This window comes from Enoplosus armatus, chromosome 14, assembly GCF_043641665.1.
Source record: "Enoplosus armatus isolate fEnoArm2 chromosome 14, fEnoArm2.hap1, whole genome shotgun sequence".
Taxonomy (NCBI): Eukaryota; Metazoa; Chordata; class Actinopteri; order Centrarchiformes; family Enoplosidae; genus Enoplosus; species Enoplosus armatus.
In genome coordinates this window covers 22,521,347-22,535,713 of record NC_092193.1, presented here as the reverse complement: position 1 = coordinate 22,535,713, position 14,367 = coordinate 22,521,347, and the positions used below count along the sequence as shown (strand labels likewise).

Here is a 14,367-nt window from a genome sequence, read left to right as displayed (position 1 = left end):
TAGTCTTTTCAGGGCATTTTGTTGATAATATGAAAAAAGTAGATTAACGCCAGTCTTCTCCTTCAACCTCATGCAATTCCAAAAATACCCTTCTCTACCCTCTTCTAAGCATTGCCACCTTATGTCCAAAGTCATCAGCCCTCAGTAACAGATTATGAGAAATGATTCAATTGAACAACATGAAGGACCGGCGTGTGAATCGATGTGAGCAGAAATTCTATTTAGAGTGTGAAAGTGTGGCCTTTATGCCATACTTACACTACTGAGGTGAAGTAGAAACCACTGTTAGCAGGACTGCTTGCAAACCGTGTGCATTGCAAGGGAATATTCTCTGTGTCAGCTGTATTTATAGCGCTCAGGGGTTCGTTTATTAGATTCAATGTGGGCGGCAATGTTCATTATAATTGCAACAATCTCCCACAGTAGCTGTCTTCATGTCAGCGATCCAGGAACAGAAGCTTGTGCACTGCTGTTGCACACATTATAGGTCAACTATGGCACGTAAAATGGAGCAAGAGAAGAGACTGACCTGAGGTCTGATCCTCATAATGTCTTCATGGCATGAGGTCCTGCACTCGTACTGTGTCACTGCATTCTGATCCGTTTTTCTGACTACTGTTCTGTGCTCTGCTGTCACTTATAGATTCTGGGCCAGCAAAATCATGCCAGTCCAATGGGGGATAATGCTCTCTCTCTCTCTCTCTCTCCCTCAATTCATTTCAATTCAAATAGCTTTATTGGCACGCCCATAACGAAATACAGTATTGCCAAAGCATTGTACGAATAATGTATGTTGACAATTACAATACATTTACTGTATGTATATATGCATTTTGAACAGTGTCCACAGCACCCCCCTCCCCCCCCCCCCCCCTTAATGTGAAAGGAAAGAATCACCTGAACGAATGATTGATTATTGATTGATCATTTTCCGAGGTCACACAAAGTGGATGCTCATTTACTGAATTTTGGGAAGAACTTGTTCCCGGACACGTTAAAATGTTGGGCGCCGCGTGAGGAAGTGCTGCATTTTACATGTTTGGCTGGGTTTCTCAAAGACTCTTATAGAGGCTTGGGCGGCCACTGGGACATGAATAGGAGCCATGGGGGCATGGCATGTCTGTTTTTCAAGTAAATAAAATAGAGCAAATAGATGGCTAAATAAAAGTAAAAATACAATAAAACAGAATGGAATAAAATAAGATAATAAGAGACATTTGGCAATTTTGGCTCAGTGGTACAGCTGTAGTAAATAAATTAATTTGTAGAAACGAATCAAATATGGCAGGAATAACAGGAACAATCGAGACTTTAATTGTCATTATTTTGTCGTTTTTTGCCAATCTACTGCTCCACACTCCGGTCCAGTATGTGTTGGTAATGCGCCTTTAAGCTGCTTTACCAACCGCCATTAACACTAGCAGAAGCAGAAGAAGAAGATACTATCAAAGATACTACCCCCCCCCCCCCCACTAAAAACGGTCAAATAATAACGATACTGTCGTTATTAAGCATAGAAAGAACGTTTCATTTTGACTTTTTAAATTCACCGCCGGTTCAGCACCAGCAGCGAGAAGCGATTACCAGATCTCGCGAGAGTGATTTGCTGAGACAGCGACAGGTCGCGAACAAAGTTAATTATCTCCTGATTTGTCCGTCTGAAAAAAAAATGTCGGAGTGTTCGGAGGATATGTGTCTTTTCAAAAAAAAAATGGGTCCGGTATTCACTTCGGTGACTACGAGGCGAAAGAATGGGTCACAATCTGTGCTCACGTTCACTTCTCCCATTGGAGTGAACGGACTCAGGACCTGCCGCTTAGTCTCCTGAAGGGGGCGGGCCAGAGGCGAAACCCACGTGACGCACCGACACAGGCAATTGAGCCGTCTCCAGCAGGTGGTAGTGTCTGCTATTGGCCCGTATCTCGGCCGCCATTTTTTTTTTTTTTACGCACGAAGAAGAAACAGCACGGCGGCATGACAGAACTAGCTGCCAGCTAATGTTTACAAAGTGGAGCGAGGACTACAATGCGCGTTAAAAGTGTCCCCTCTTAAGGTCGCGAGCGTTTGAACGCCTGCGTGGCCGGCCATGGAGAAAACGTTCAGCCGGTGGAAGAGGCAGTGTCTGAACAAGCTGGACCTGAGCAAGAAGGGCGGTGTGGATGAAGACATCGAGCACGTCGTGTCTCTGCTCAACGGCCGCGAGGAGTACTTCACCACCAGCTCCTGCTCCGGTAGAATCATCCTCATCGACGGGGTGAGGGGCGCTTTTCCTCGGGACTGGGCTCTGGTTGTGTGTTGCTTTGCTGCGTGGCGTGAACCCCCCCCCCCCCCCCCCCCCCAAAAAAAAAAAAAACATAATAAACATAATCAAGTCAAATGATTCAAAGAGACTGGATGTTGCTAACAGTAGTCTGGTATGTGTTTTGTTCGTTAGTTGAATGATGAACCGAGTCTCACGTCCAGATGAACTCCTAGCTTTATTGCTATTCAAACAAGGGTTAGCCGTGACACGTTCACGCTCCGTGTGTTCCCCCCCACAATAATAATAACAACTCCCGCTCTTGTACCAGATTACGTCAAAAAGCGTCTAGTCGACCTCGTGTGAAACTATAGCGACACCCTGTGGTGGGAGTGTGAATTCATCTAATCCTCACAGTATGTCGGTTGCTTAAATCCCGTCCTCTCGCTTTGTCTCTTCCCCCCCTTCGAGGCTCCGGTCAGCAGCGGAGTCCAGAAACACAACTGCGTCTGGCTGTTCGTCTCGCACCAGAAATGCCAATCCGACGACCTGGTGAGATGTGCTGGACCGCCGGTGGCATTTCATGTGATGATGATGATGATGATGATGATAATAATAATAATAACGGATTGCACTAACAAGGGCCCGTTGTGTTTGGTCCTCTTCAGGTGTCTGGCCTGGCCAGGTCCGGCGGAGACGCGGTGTTGAAGTTTGAGCCCTTCGTGCTGCATGTTCAGTGCATGCGGCTGGCTGACGCGCAGCTGATGGTGAGAGCGGCTGAACAGTGAACAGTGTCGATTTGTGCGCTCTGCTCTGCCGGTGGGAATGAAGGTCTCATCTGCTCCTCCATTGGCTGTTACAGAAAGCAAAGTGGCTAGCTATTACAAGTGCCGCAGTTTGCCCCATTCATGAGGCTGGAATCTTACCATTGCGCAAGGCTTTACGTCACGGTTTGTCGCCTTGTAAAGCCTACCGCACTCATTGATTTCCTTCCTTCCTTCCTTTCCGCTGATTTCAGTCCAGCATGAGCATCAACGCAAGCACCACGATTCACAGGAGCCTGCGAGACGAGAGAGCACAAAGAAACTCCTTAGAAACTAGTTAGTAACATGCATTGGAGGGACGTGAATGTGTGAAGATGGAGAGGGAGAGGAGGAAAGCTCGGTGCATCATGGGAAGTCCCCCCAGTAGTCTAAGGCCTATAGCAGCATAACTAGCTACTACCAAACGGTTAACCCGCTAACTTACACTAAAATGTTTGCAGTTCAACAGCCAATTGTCCTTGAATGCACCAACACTGACTTTCTTTCCCTGCTTACAACCATCGCACCAAGGAGGTGATGTAGTACATTTGACAAAAAAGGAAGAAACAGGAAAAAAAAGTGTCCTGAAATGATGTGAAACCAATGAATGCCTAGAAGGAAGGGAAATCAAGCCCCCCCCCCCCCAAAAAAAGCCCACTTTCTTCTGATTGGCCGACCAAGTTCCGGAAGTCTGAATGTTACTAAGTAACGCTGACATAAACATAAACATAAACATCAGGTCCGTGCCTGGAGCAGAGATACCATATAAGGACATCCGTAACTGTCTGACATCAGACAGACCCGGCGGTTGAAAAAACTGAAACGGAGCGTTCAGAGCAGTCTGCAGCCTGAGCTTTTGGCTGACAGGGATTACTGTTACATACCTTTACCTCATTATTTGGCAACTTTGGCAACATTTAGTATGAATATCCGACATTGTAACATTATATATATATGACAGAAAACACGGAAAAGCATAATAGGTCCCCTTTAAATACAAAATATACATGCTACTACTGGACTGAACACTTTAAAACAGGCGGTTTTGTTTTGAGAGAAATTGTTCTGGGAGATTGTGTTGTTAGTTTGAATCTCTCTCATTAGACCTTCACATTATAATGATATAGCTTCTTGAATAAACTGATCATTAAAATGTCTCGTCTCTCCTCTAGCACTCAGTGGCCATTAACTCAGGCTTTAGGAACTCTGGTCTCACTGTCAGCAAGACGGGAAAAATCATTACGGTAGGCTTTTGGGGCTTTGGTTGCCATTACATTCCATTAAATAGCAAGTTGAGCTTTTGCAGTAGAAATAGCCCTTTGCTTTGCCGTGTAAATGTGTCCTTGTTGTGTTTTGTTCCCCCAGGCAGTCCGTAGCACTCATGGCCTGGAGGTTCCGCTCAGCCGCGAGGGAAAGCTCCTGGTTGAGCACGAGTACATCTGTTTCCTAACTCAGATAGCCAATCAAAAGATGGAGGAGAACCTTAGACGGATCCAACGGTCAGTCTGCCAATGGGCTCCCTCCTGCTCAGTGATTGGTGGCCTTTGGTCACGGCTCGGATAAAAAACGATATACATTGCGACTCTGCAGGGAGCTCTGATTTTGATGTATTTATTGGTCATCTCCAGGTTCTACCAGAATCTCCAGTCAGCGCTGGCTACAGGGGAACTCCAAAAACTCCAAATCCCAGATCCCCCCGTCTCACAGGAGCTGCAAGATCCCCCTCACAGACTGGAGACAGAGAAAGGGGAAGAAGAAGAAGAAGACGAAGAGGAAAAGGAGGAGGAGAAAAAACCAAGTGTGTATAAACGGAGGCGGAGGAGAGAGCAACGGCGTCAGGCGGACTGTAGCCACGGTGACGGGGCGAGCAGGGGCCCAGAGCTGGAGGACTGTCTCGACCTGTTCACGTAAAGCGCCGGCTCAGTGTCTCAGTGCGGGTCGTCAGGTTTATTTGCGAGAGAGCCGGGGCTTGTGTCGCGAGGACGATCGCCACGGCAACCTACACACCGCACCCCTCAACCTGCTCTGGAGCAGGTTTAAGTCAGTAGATCAGTTTAACAACCATCTGTTCCGCAGGGGCTCAGCGCGGACAGAAGTACAATACAATGACAAGTAAACAAGTGCAGTAAAGACATTTTCAAAACATACCGTATTTCTCTTTTTCATCATTCCAATTACAAAGTACAAGCTGTCACAGCAGTAAACGGGGGCCTACACAGAACACAGAATGTCCCAGTGTTGGAAGGGTTTTGTTGCCGCCGAACAACTACAGCTCCCATGAGGCTTTGCCAGCGGCGTCTGTGGCTAAGACTCACGGGTGCGCCACTGCAGGATGCCAACAAAATGGTTAGTTTACTCCCGATATCATGCTTGAACTCGAAAGAAACGGAGAAAATACACCGTTGTGTGGCTGAGGCTAGGCAAACAGAGCTGGGCGGCCAGCATAGTAGAGCAGGTCTGGGGACTTCAAGGAGGGGACAAAACATTACATTACAGACTGCCACAGGTGCCCTGAAACAATTCCCTCATGGAAACAATTCAACCTTTTGTGAGCGCCATTGTAACATTAATGCGCCCATCAGGTTTAAGCTGTTCCGAAGACCCTGAGGCACAGCTTCAGTCAATGTGACGACATGGCCGCCGGAAGGGCAGCGGTGCTTGTTGTGTTGTGACTCCCGGCAGCGGGCTGTTTGGTGTCTCAGTGTATTTTGAGTTTGTATTCAGTGACGTTCTCGTGGGATTTTGGCCGGCCTTGACCTGGACGCTGGAGTGGAAGAGTAATGGAGATCAAACCTGTAAATGATCAAGATGTCTGATGTGGCTCTCTGTGTGAATATGATGAGTGAATGTAATAAATGTGATTTTTTTTTAAAAAGTTTTAACCCACCTGGTGGCCATTTGCTAGCTATTCTTATCTAATATTTATTTTTCCAGGGGTAATGTCATGGCCAGATGAACCACCCCACCCCAATCCGCCCGAACCCGACATGTTGTTCACACACTGTTGCCTCCCATCAACCCCCCCAGTGCAGACTTACACAGCAGCCTGTACATGACAGCTTCTTTATACGCCAAAGCCCGCTGGAGTATAGAATACGTAACACATTTGCAAAGACTATTTACATGCAGTAAATCTGATCTGGGGGCTTTTTGGCCCTGGGACGGTTAGTCAGTCTCCTTGTTGGTAATCCAGACTTTTATCATTTTAAATTTGAGGGGCTCGGCCTTTGGGAGCCCTTTAGCCTCTTTTAGTCAACTGTGTTGACTTTCGGCTTTTGAACGTCGCCGAACGACGAGCCGTTAGAGAGCCACATAGAGGCCAGCTGAGGCTCATCGCTGTGTGTGAGTAGGCCCCTGTGGCCAAACACGATCCATTAACGCAGCTTTGATAATGTGCAGCTAGAGGCCCAAACGTACCACGTTTTTTAATGCTTTAAAAGAAAAACAAAACAAACAAAAACGCGATCCAATCTGCAAAGTCATTTGGAGCTCCACTTCTTCTGGCTCGCCCGCTCTGGCTGAGGACTGGTGGGAGTTTGTGCTCAGTAGACTGCGAGTTGCTCTTTAGAGGTTGCTCAGTGAAACGGAATGAATTCCCTGGGTCCGCTGCCGTCGGACGATTCGGGAAATTCACATGAGCAGAGGGACGAGGTTTTCCCCTCTCTCAGAGTCACGGGGGAAAGGGCGAGGAGGAGACGACCGTCGCTGTCTCTGAGGGGCAAATCATCGCCATCTTTGCTCTGCTGGGTCATATGTCGCAAAATTGTTAGAGAAGTTGGATTATAAAGTGTTAAGGTGGGTGACATTAACTAGGAAGGAGTGTAACTGGATCATACACCACGGTGACACAAACCAGAAATGGACGAAACTGGATTTGTAGTCATTGGAAGTTATAAATTGGATTTTTCATCACCGTGGTAACAGTATCCAGGACCTTTTACCACTGAACTCCTCATCACCGTGGCAGCAGTATCCAGGACCATTTACCACTGAACTCCTCATCACCGTGGCAGCAGTATCCAGGACCTTGTAAGACCATGCTGTACTTCCAGGTGGTGATTTTGGCAGCTACAGTGATGCTGGTTTACTACTGTGAGTTCACCGACACGTTCAGCCCGGCTCAGCAGGGCTTCATCTGCAGAGACCCCGCTTTAACCAAGCCAGATCCTGGACCCGAACAGGACAGCCGCATACAGCCCGTAATCCTGTACTCCGTGGTGGGTGGGCTGCCTGTTGTACTGGTGAGTCCAACTTTGATTTAAACGCAACCTTGGCTGTGATGAAGATAGTGATGCTACTGGAAAGAGAGGTAGAGGAGGGGGGGATGCAGAGAGGCCCCCCCAGTCATACATGTTAAAGGAGCAACAAGTCTTTTTTTTAAACACATTTTTATATTTCAAATTCACTTTGGTGTAGGTATATATGTATGTATGTATATGTATATATACACAAGGGAACACACTGAGAGGAAAGCCTTAAAGCTGCACTACATATCGTCACATTAGCAATGCATCAAATGACTGTGTCGCGTGCGTGAAAGGGGTCACTCGGGGGGGGGGGGGGCCTACAGGGAATAACCAGCAACTCTGCAGTTCCCCGCGGCTCAATGGAGCGCTTTAATGTCTTTCAGCTCACTGTTTTGGTTTTAAGGTGTGCAACTGCACCGTTTACCGGCAGACAGACAAAGTGAGTGACTAGCTACATATCCCATGTTACTGAACAGCTACACCCTTGACGTATATATATATAGTTCATTATGTTCGTTGTATAAAACTAAATATTGTATTCATTCCTGCAGGAAGTTTGTGTAAAACTAGCAATGTGTATACAACTGCGAACAGACTATTTCCTGTGGATATTACTATGTATCCGAGTACTGAGACAGCCTCCTCTACAAGTCATCTCATGTTTGCATTCTGTTTCGCAGATTTCAGGTGTGGAGGTTGTTATCTTCCTCCTTCACTACAACTCAAACAACCTGTACGACCAAGAGACGGTTGTTGTCATGGGCGACTGTTGCTACGTGAACCCCATGGTGCGCAGGACCGTCCGTTTCCTTGGTAATCTGAGTACAGATGTTGCCTGGCAGTCACACGGCTCCACAATATAACTGGCAAAAATACAAGGATTTCATGCATCGGCCTACAATGGGGGAAACGGGTTGGATATGGTGGAATACAGTAAAAAATGTCAAATATCACTACTTTTCTTCTAAATGAAACGCTGACATCACAGAATGCATGGTTTTATACTGTAATGGCAGTGAGATTGAAAAATGTGGTTTTAATGGAAGTCAATGAGGCATTTTTTGGCCACGAAGGTGTCCAGAGGGAGTATCTGACGCTACAGAAAAAATACTAATTTTGTTGCTAATCTTTGACATATCCAAGACTCTAATCACCACCAATGTCCCATCCCCCTACTATTTATTATATGGAAAATAATATTTTTTTTGTGTTTTTTTTGTAATAAATAATTAATAATTCAAATAATTAAACTGGCATTTAAAGGGTTAAAATCCTGAAAATGATTGAATGTCTGGTAGCTTTGTGCAGGTTTGAAGTTGTTTAAGTGAATTATGAAGAAGAAAAAAAAAAGCAGAAAACAATATTGATCATGAGGATTTAATAGCATTTTTTTTTGTACGTGTACATTTTTGCCACGAAGGTGTCCGGAGGGCGCAAAATGCATCAAGAGAGTAAAAAAAAAAATTACGAAAAAGAAAGGTTCTTGCAAAAATTCATGCCAAAAGCTGTAACACAGCCAAAATGATCACCAAATCCAAAATAAAAAAGTTGAGAAAAATGCCAGAGGAGGGAAATACGTCATCCGTCGTCTCGTCTTGTTGTAATGACATTGACTTGTCTGGATTTTGCTTTTCTGTCTCGATCTGAGTACTTCCTCCACCACTGTGTTGATTTATTTCAGGCGCTGTCTTACTGCAACACGCTGCTCTTTAACTCATCTAACCTGTGTGTGTGTGTGTGTGTGTGTGTGTTTCTCTGTAGGTGTGTACGTCTTCGGTCTGTTTACCACAGACATCTTTGTCAACGCAGGTCAGCTGGTCACGGGAAGCCTGGCTCCCCACTTCCTGTCCGTTTGCCAGCCCAATTACACCGCCCTCGGCTGCCAGGACACGGCGCGCTTTGTCGGCCAGTCCGAAGCTTGTACCGGTGACCCTGATGACATCACGAGAGCCAGAAAGACTTTCCCCTCCAAAGAGGCCGCGCTGAGTCTGTACACGGCTGTTTACCTGGCAGTGAGTGGCTCTGTTTAATGTACCGGGTGCTGGGAGTGTGCAGAGACCAGCGTGACTGACCGGCAAGCAGTTCGTCTTCATCAGCCCCCCGACTTACCATAGAAAATAATCTCCCTTTTCAGATGTACGTCATGTCCTGTGTTGGCTCCAGCGGAGGTCGTCTGACTGGCCCCCTCCTCAGCCTCTCGTTGGTCAGCCTGGCCGTGCTAACGGGCATCAACAGAGTGGCCGAGTACCGAAACCACTGGAGTGATGTCATCGCAGGACAAGCCATTGGGGGAGCTATTGCGGTGTTTCTGGTCAGTTATAGTTCACCTTATGGGGTGCTGGCTTGGCATCGCCAGACCAATATGGAAATGTGAATTAGACCGGAACCTCTCATTTTTCCATTTTCCATGGGGGGAGGGGAGATGTGAACGGACTACAGCGTGTGATGGTGTAGAGGAAAAAATAGAGACGACGCACCGCCCAGTTCGTTTAAAACTGACGCGGGGTCAAAGGGCGATGTGCTTGGCCCTGATTTGTGCCAGACCCAGCCGTTTGGTCGGGAAGAGCAGCCTCCTTAGCCTACAAACCCTGTGGGGTTCAAAAATGGTTTTCAATCAACACCAAGTCTTAAACATCTCCGTAAAACCTTGCGTCTGCCTACGAGACAGACAGTAAACACAGGCAGGTTGCCCCGTTCCTCAGACGCAGCCCCTTGATTTGTACTCTGATTGCAGTACTTATTTAAAATACATGTCTTCCCCTCACATATGTCACATTTTGAGGTAGTTTTATCTCATCTCAGAGCCTCTTTTCAGAGAGTCAGTCCACCACCACTCTGCCACCGTACATCATCCCTAATAGGAAACTGCTCTAATGGACTAACTTGCCGCAGGACACATGTGCGCATAAAGCACACCAGTTGTGGTCGTTGGAACGAGCTTGAATCCCTCCTTTGTGCACGGCAGTCAGGCTGGGACCAAAAGATGGGTCACAGAAACAATCTAAACAACAACGACGAAGGTCCCTCCGGTCGCAATTTAAATACCTCAGTCCCCTCAGTCAGGTCCCCTAATACAGCTCTTTGTGTCGGGCTGCTGTTGTATCACTGCGTTTGGGATCATGACAAAATAGCTGTATACTGAACCAGTGTCCCCCCGTCTTTCTCTCCTCCCAGGTGGTCTTTGTGGTTCAGTATTTCAGAAAGAGGCCGGCGCTTTCTCAGAGTCCTTCGGACGCAGGCACGGCTAACACTGACGAGGTGTCGCCGCAACTGAATCACGCCGTGGAAACCAGCGACAAATACATCGTTACACAGGTAAAGAGTGCACAACGTATACCACACTGTATGTGAAAAGCATTATGTCCATATTTTGTTGTTTTTCTGATATGACATGAATTGAAAGTACACACACCAAAAGCAAAAGCACTTAAAGCTACACTAGGCAATAATATTGAATTATGAGTTTAGTTGAAATAACGTATTTTGACCAGTGCATGTCACTAACAATATCTAATTGAAGGGCTCCTTTAAAAAAAAAAATGTGTGTCTGTGAGTACCCGCCCCCCCCATTTGTATTTAGCCTTTTTAGTCTTTTAAAAAACTGGACCAGGTCTGAATCAAACAACCAATCAGGGTTAGCCTAGCACGTTAACTGGCCAATGACATCGACTCTGTACAAACAAGGGCGTTCTACAGAAGGTTCCACCTTCTGGATTGGATCCGAACCCCTGATTGGTTGTTGGATTCAGACCTGGTCCAGTTTTTAAAAAAAAGGCTAAATACAAAAAGGGGGCGGGGGCTCACAGACGCACATTATTTTTAATGTGCGTCAATTAGATGTTGTTAGTGACATGCAATGGTCCAAATTAGTTATTTCAGCCAACATTACAATTCAATAATATTGCCTACTGTAAGTACAGGTTGCCACAGTGTCTTGACAATTATGAAATAGTATAGAAATACTGAAATGTTTACAGTACTCAGCGCGCCGTAGAAACATCCAACACTTGTCAGGACAACTCAAACAATGAAGATATCATTGTGTCATTTCCTTTCTGCTCCTGTAGAGCCCAGGATCCTTCACAGAGATCACATGACTATGACCGCCCATCCCACCACACTACGGCGGGGGGGGGGATGGAAGTGGAAGTGGAAGTCACCGAGTCTACGTCACACGTGGGCCATTGGAAAACGAGTCAGTCCCTACCACCTCAATCTTGAGTCACTGATACCATTACTGGAAACACGCAGCCACTACACGCAAAGGATGCCAAAGAAGAAAAAGAGTTTATGGCCAACGTGGTGTTGGGTTTGGCAATAACACTGGTGTCAGACAAAAGCTATTGTACCATAGTCTTATTTCTTTACTGTAATTGTACCAAGGTAAAAGATACATCGACGCTATCCTGTAAATCATGATACATATCTAGCATTGCTTTATCCAGAGGCAACAAACGACAGGCATTTCAAGCATGTCCAATATAGCATGTCGTAAAATGATGTACAATGAATTCATAGTATACCTCACAGAGGGTCTTTAAATGGAAAACTGTAAAATTCCAACAACTGAACACGTCCAGGTTCTGCAAAACGTTTCAAAAAAAAAAAATCAAAACAGCGGTTTGGCTGCGTGTTTGTTCCGTAGCGAAAAGACCCAAATGCCACTTTACCTCCCAAGCGTTCCCTTAAAAGCATCGTCCGGTGTGTCGACGTGCTCCTGTTCAGGTCAAATCTCTTACCGTTGAGTGTGTGTCACGTTTGAAAGTGCAGTGTTTGTGTACCACTCCCGGCCCCAGGGGCCAGCCGAGAGGTTACTTCTTGCTGTATATATGAATATATATATATATTTCTCTGTTCTGAGTGACCTGCAGTGTTGTGTGTGCAGGTGTAAACATGTTGTTTATGTAGTGTCCCAGTGACAAACTGATTCCTGCTCAAATTCATACTGAATATTTGAATAATTTATGTATGTATGTATGATATATAAACCCGATACATGGTGTTTCATTCGTTTGCGTAACTCACCTGAGATAACTTTTGAAATAGTTTGTCCAGTGACGATGACTTTTTTTTTTGCCAGTGATGTGAAGTTTTTGTGCAGGAAAGTAACAGATCAGACAGGTTACTGGTAAGGCAGTGACTTCACTCAGAGCTGCTCTGCTGTACCACACAGATGTTCTTAAGGATTGTACAGTAGCAACCCCCCCCCCCCCCCCCCCCAACCATGCAAATGTTAAATTAAATGGCATTTACATTTTAATGGCATTTTACTGTGTTGTCTTGATTCTAATTCACACATACGTGTTCATCCCATTATGGTTTCAGATATAGCCACTGCCCTTAATGACTGATGCCTATAACAATAACACTGATACTTACAGAAAGAAGAAGTTATTGAAGGTCATATGCATGACTTGTAATGGAGCATTTTTATATGGTGTTATTGGTACGTAAGTGGTAAGTAAAAGATCTGAGTACTTCTTCCTCTACTGCCAGCTGTTGTTTTTGTTGTTCAGAGGACTGAGACAAGCATTGGATACTTGAGGGCTTTAATACTCAGAGTTTTAGTTAATTTAATTTAATTTAATTTAATTTAATTGAACAACAGAACACGCATCTTGTCTGAATGTGTTATCGAATTCCAGTTCAACAGAGGATATAAAGGTCCCGTATTGTAGAAAGTAAGACGTCCATGTCTTGTTTGATTCTAAAGCAGGTCTGGGTGCTGTATAAATACTGTGAAAGGATCAAAACACTCAGTCCAGGGAGAAATGAAACACGGCCCGTATTGAGACACTGTGCCTTTAAACGAGCCGCCGGGACTTCCGTAAGATTGTGATGTCACAACTATACAGTCGCCGCCCTCAGCCACGCCCCCCCCCCCAGCAGGTCATCTGCTACAGGCACACCCTCATCCACCCACTCAACTCTGTCTGAGTTATTGGAGCGCTCTGCTCAGGAACTACTCTTCAATTGTTTGGAGGTTGTTCAGTTTGTCTCAAACGGCTTGTTTCAGACAGAGGGGGGGGGGGGACTGAGGGGCTGCATGAAGGGCCAGGAGAAGATACATCAGGACTTTTTTCAACTGTGAATCATGCAGAGCTGCTCTAGAGGAGTCCCAGAATAAAAACACAGAGCTGGAAACGAGCATCATACGGGGCCTTTAAGTATCCTTTCAGCGGCAACACTTATCTCATTGCAATTGGCTGACAGGAGGACAGCCAACTGTCAATCAGCTCTAACACGCGCACACACACAGAGCCCCGCCCACCTACTACACCTGCAAGCCGGGAGGTCTCTCGAGCGTCGCGCGAGCCAGAGGGACAACTGTTCCAGCACGAGACAGGAGCGGGCTTTTGACAGGTAAGCTAACTGTGCGCCGCACTTGCTGCGTGCCTCTCTTTTACAGTGCTAGTGGGCGTAAAGTATTAAGTCCTCTCTACTTCTGTAGGTTTGTAATTAGTATTAAAATGACAATGTCGTGACAAACGTTGTGTCACAGTTACAAATAACTACCGGCTAACTTTGCTAGCTGCTCAAGAACAGTTCAAACGACGGTTCTCGAGGTATGTCTGCCGACGACGTGCTTATTATTCCTTTCTAACTTATACCGGAGGTCATGCAGACATGTCATGGCGGGGTTTGAACCAGGGGGACAAGTGTCGTCCACTGACACGGGCTCAAGGGAGAAAGACGCAGCCAGGGAGAGGTGGAGATAATTCCTTAATTCTGTTTAAGCTTCAGTTTCTCCTGGCTGTTGCCTCTCCCATTGTTTGTGTGTGTGTGTGTGTGTGTGTGTGTGTGTGTGTGTGTGTGTGTGTGGGGGGGGGGGGGGGTAACAATACTCCAGCAGTGTTTACTGTATTAATTGCATAAATATATTGCTGGTATTTTTAGCATTGGTGCTGCACTCTTCAGGCGTAGGACACCCAAACTTCAAATGACTCTGTTCTGCTCACTGTGCTTGCTCATGGTGGGAACTGTTGGGTCTCTGTAATAACATTATAAAGAGTCGGTCTAGACCTGCTCTATTTTGTAAAGTGTCATGAGATGACTTTGTTGTGATTTGGCGCTATAT

The 14,367-nt window shown here is 46.0% G+C and overlaps 2 protein-coding genes across 2 annotated transcripts; both read left to right on the top strand.

The window, feature by feature from the left end:
• Nucleotides 1-2,024: 2,024 nt before the first annotated feature.
• tyw3 (tRNA-yW synthesizing protein 3 homolog (S. cerevisiae)) lies at nucleotides 2,025-5,169 on the top strand. The gene is made up of 6 exons (XM_070918508.1): nucleotides 2,025-2,254; nucleotides 2,711-2,791; nucleotides 2,908-3,006; nucleotides 4,215-4,286; nucleotides 4,408-4,541; nucleotides 4,671-5,169. The coding sequence occupies exons 1-6, from the start codon at nucleotides 2,087-2,089 to the stop codon at nucleotides 4,951-4,953; spliced, it is 837 nt and encodes a 278-aa protein (XP_070774609.1). The 5' UTR covers nucleotides 2,025-2,086; the 3' UTR covers nucleotides 4,954-5,169.
• Nucleotides 5,170-7,079: 1,910 nt separating this feature from the next.
• On the top strand, nucleotides 7,080-11,402 carry LOC139296171 (phospholipid phosphatase-related protein type 5-like). The gene is made up of 6 exons (XM_070918507.1): nucleotides 7,080-7,283; nucleotides 7,970-8,102; nucleotides 9,051-9,301; nucleotides 9,424-9,600; nucleotides 10,464-10,604; nucleotides 11,357-11,402. The coding sequence occupies exons 1-6, from the start codon at nucleotides 7,080-7,082 to the stop codon at nucleotides 11,384-11,386; spliced, it is 936 nt and encodes a 311-aa protein (XP_070774608.1). The 3' UTR covers nucleotides 11,387-11,402.
• Nucleotides 11,403-14,367: the final 2,965 nt, after the last annotated feature.

Bases quoted from the DNA above. Each gene is read 5' to 3' on its own strand.
- tyw3 (XM_070918508.1), top strand. From the start codon at position 2,087: ATGGAGAAAACGTTCAGCCGGTGGAAGAGGCAGTGTCTGAACAAGCTG. The intron at 2,792-2,907 runs GTGAGATGTGCT...GGTCCTCTTCAG, and splicing joins AATGCCAATCCGACGACCTG to GTGTCTGGCCTGGCCAGGTC. The intron at 3,007-4,214 runs GTGAGAGCGGCT...TCTCTCCTCTAG, and splicing joins TGGCTGACGCGCAGCTGATG to CACTCAGTGGCCATTAACTC.
- LOC139296171 (XM_070918507.1), top strand. From the start codon at position 7,080: ATGCTGTACTTCCAGGTGGTGATTTTGGCAGCTACAGTGATGCTGGTT. The intron at 8,103-9,050 runs GTAATCTGAGTA...GTTTCTCTGTAG, and splicing joins CAGGACCGTCCGTTTCCTTG to GTGTGTACGTCTTCGGTCTG. The intron at 9,302-9,423 runs GTGAGTGGCTCT...CTCCCTTTTCAG, and splicing joins ACACGGCTGTTTACCTGGCA to ATGTACGTCATGTCCTGTGT.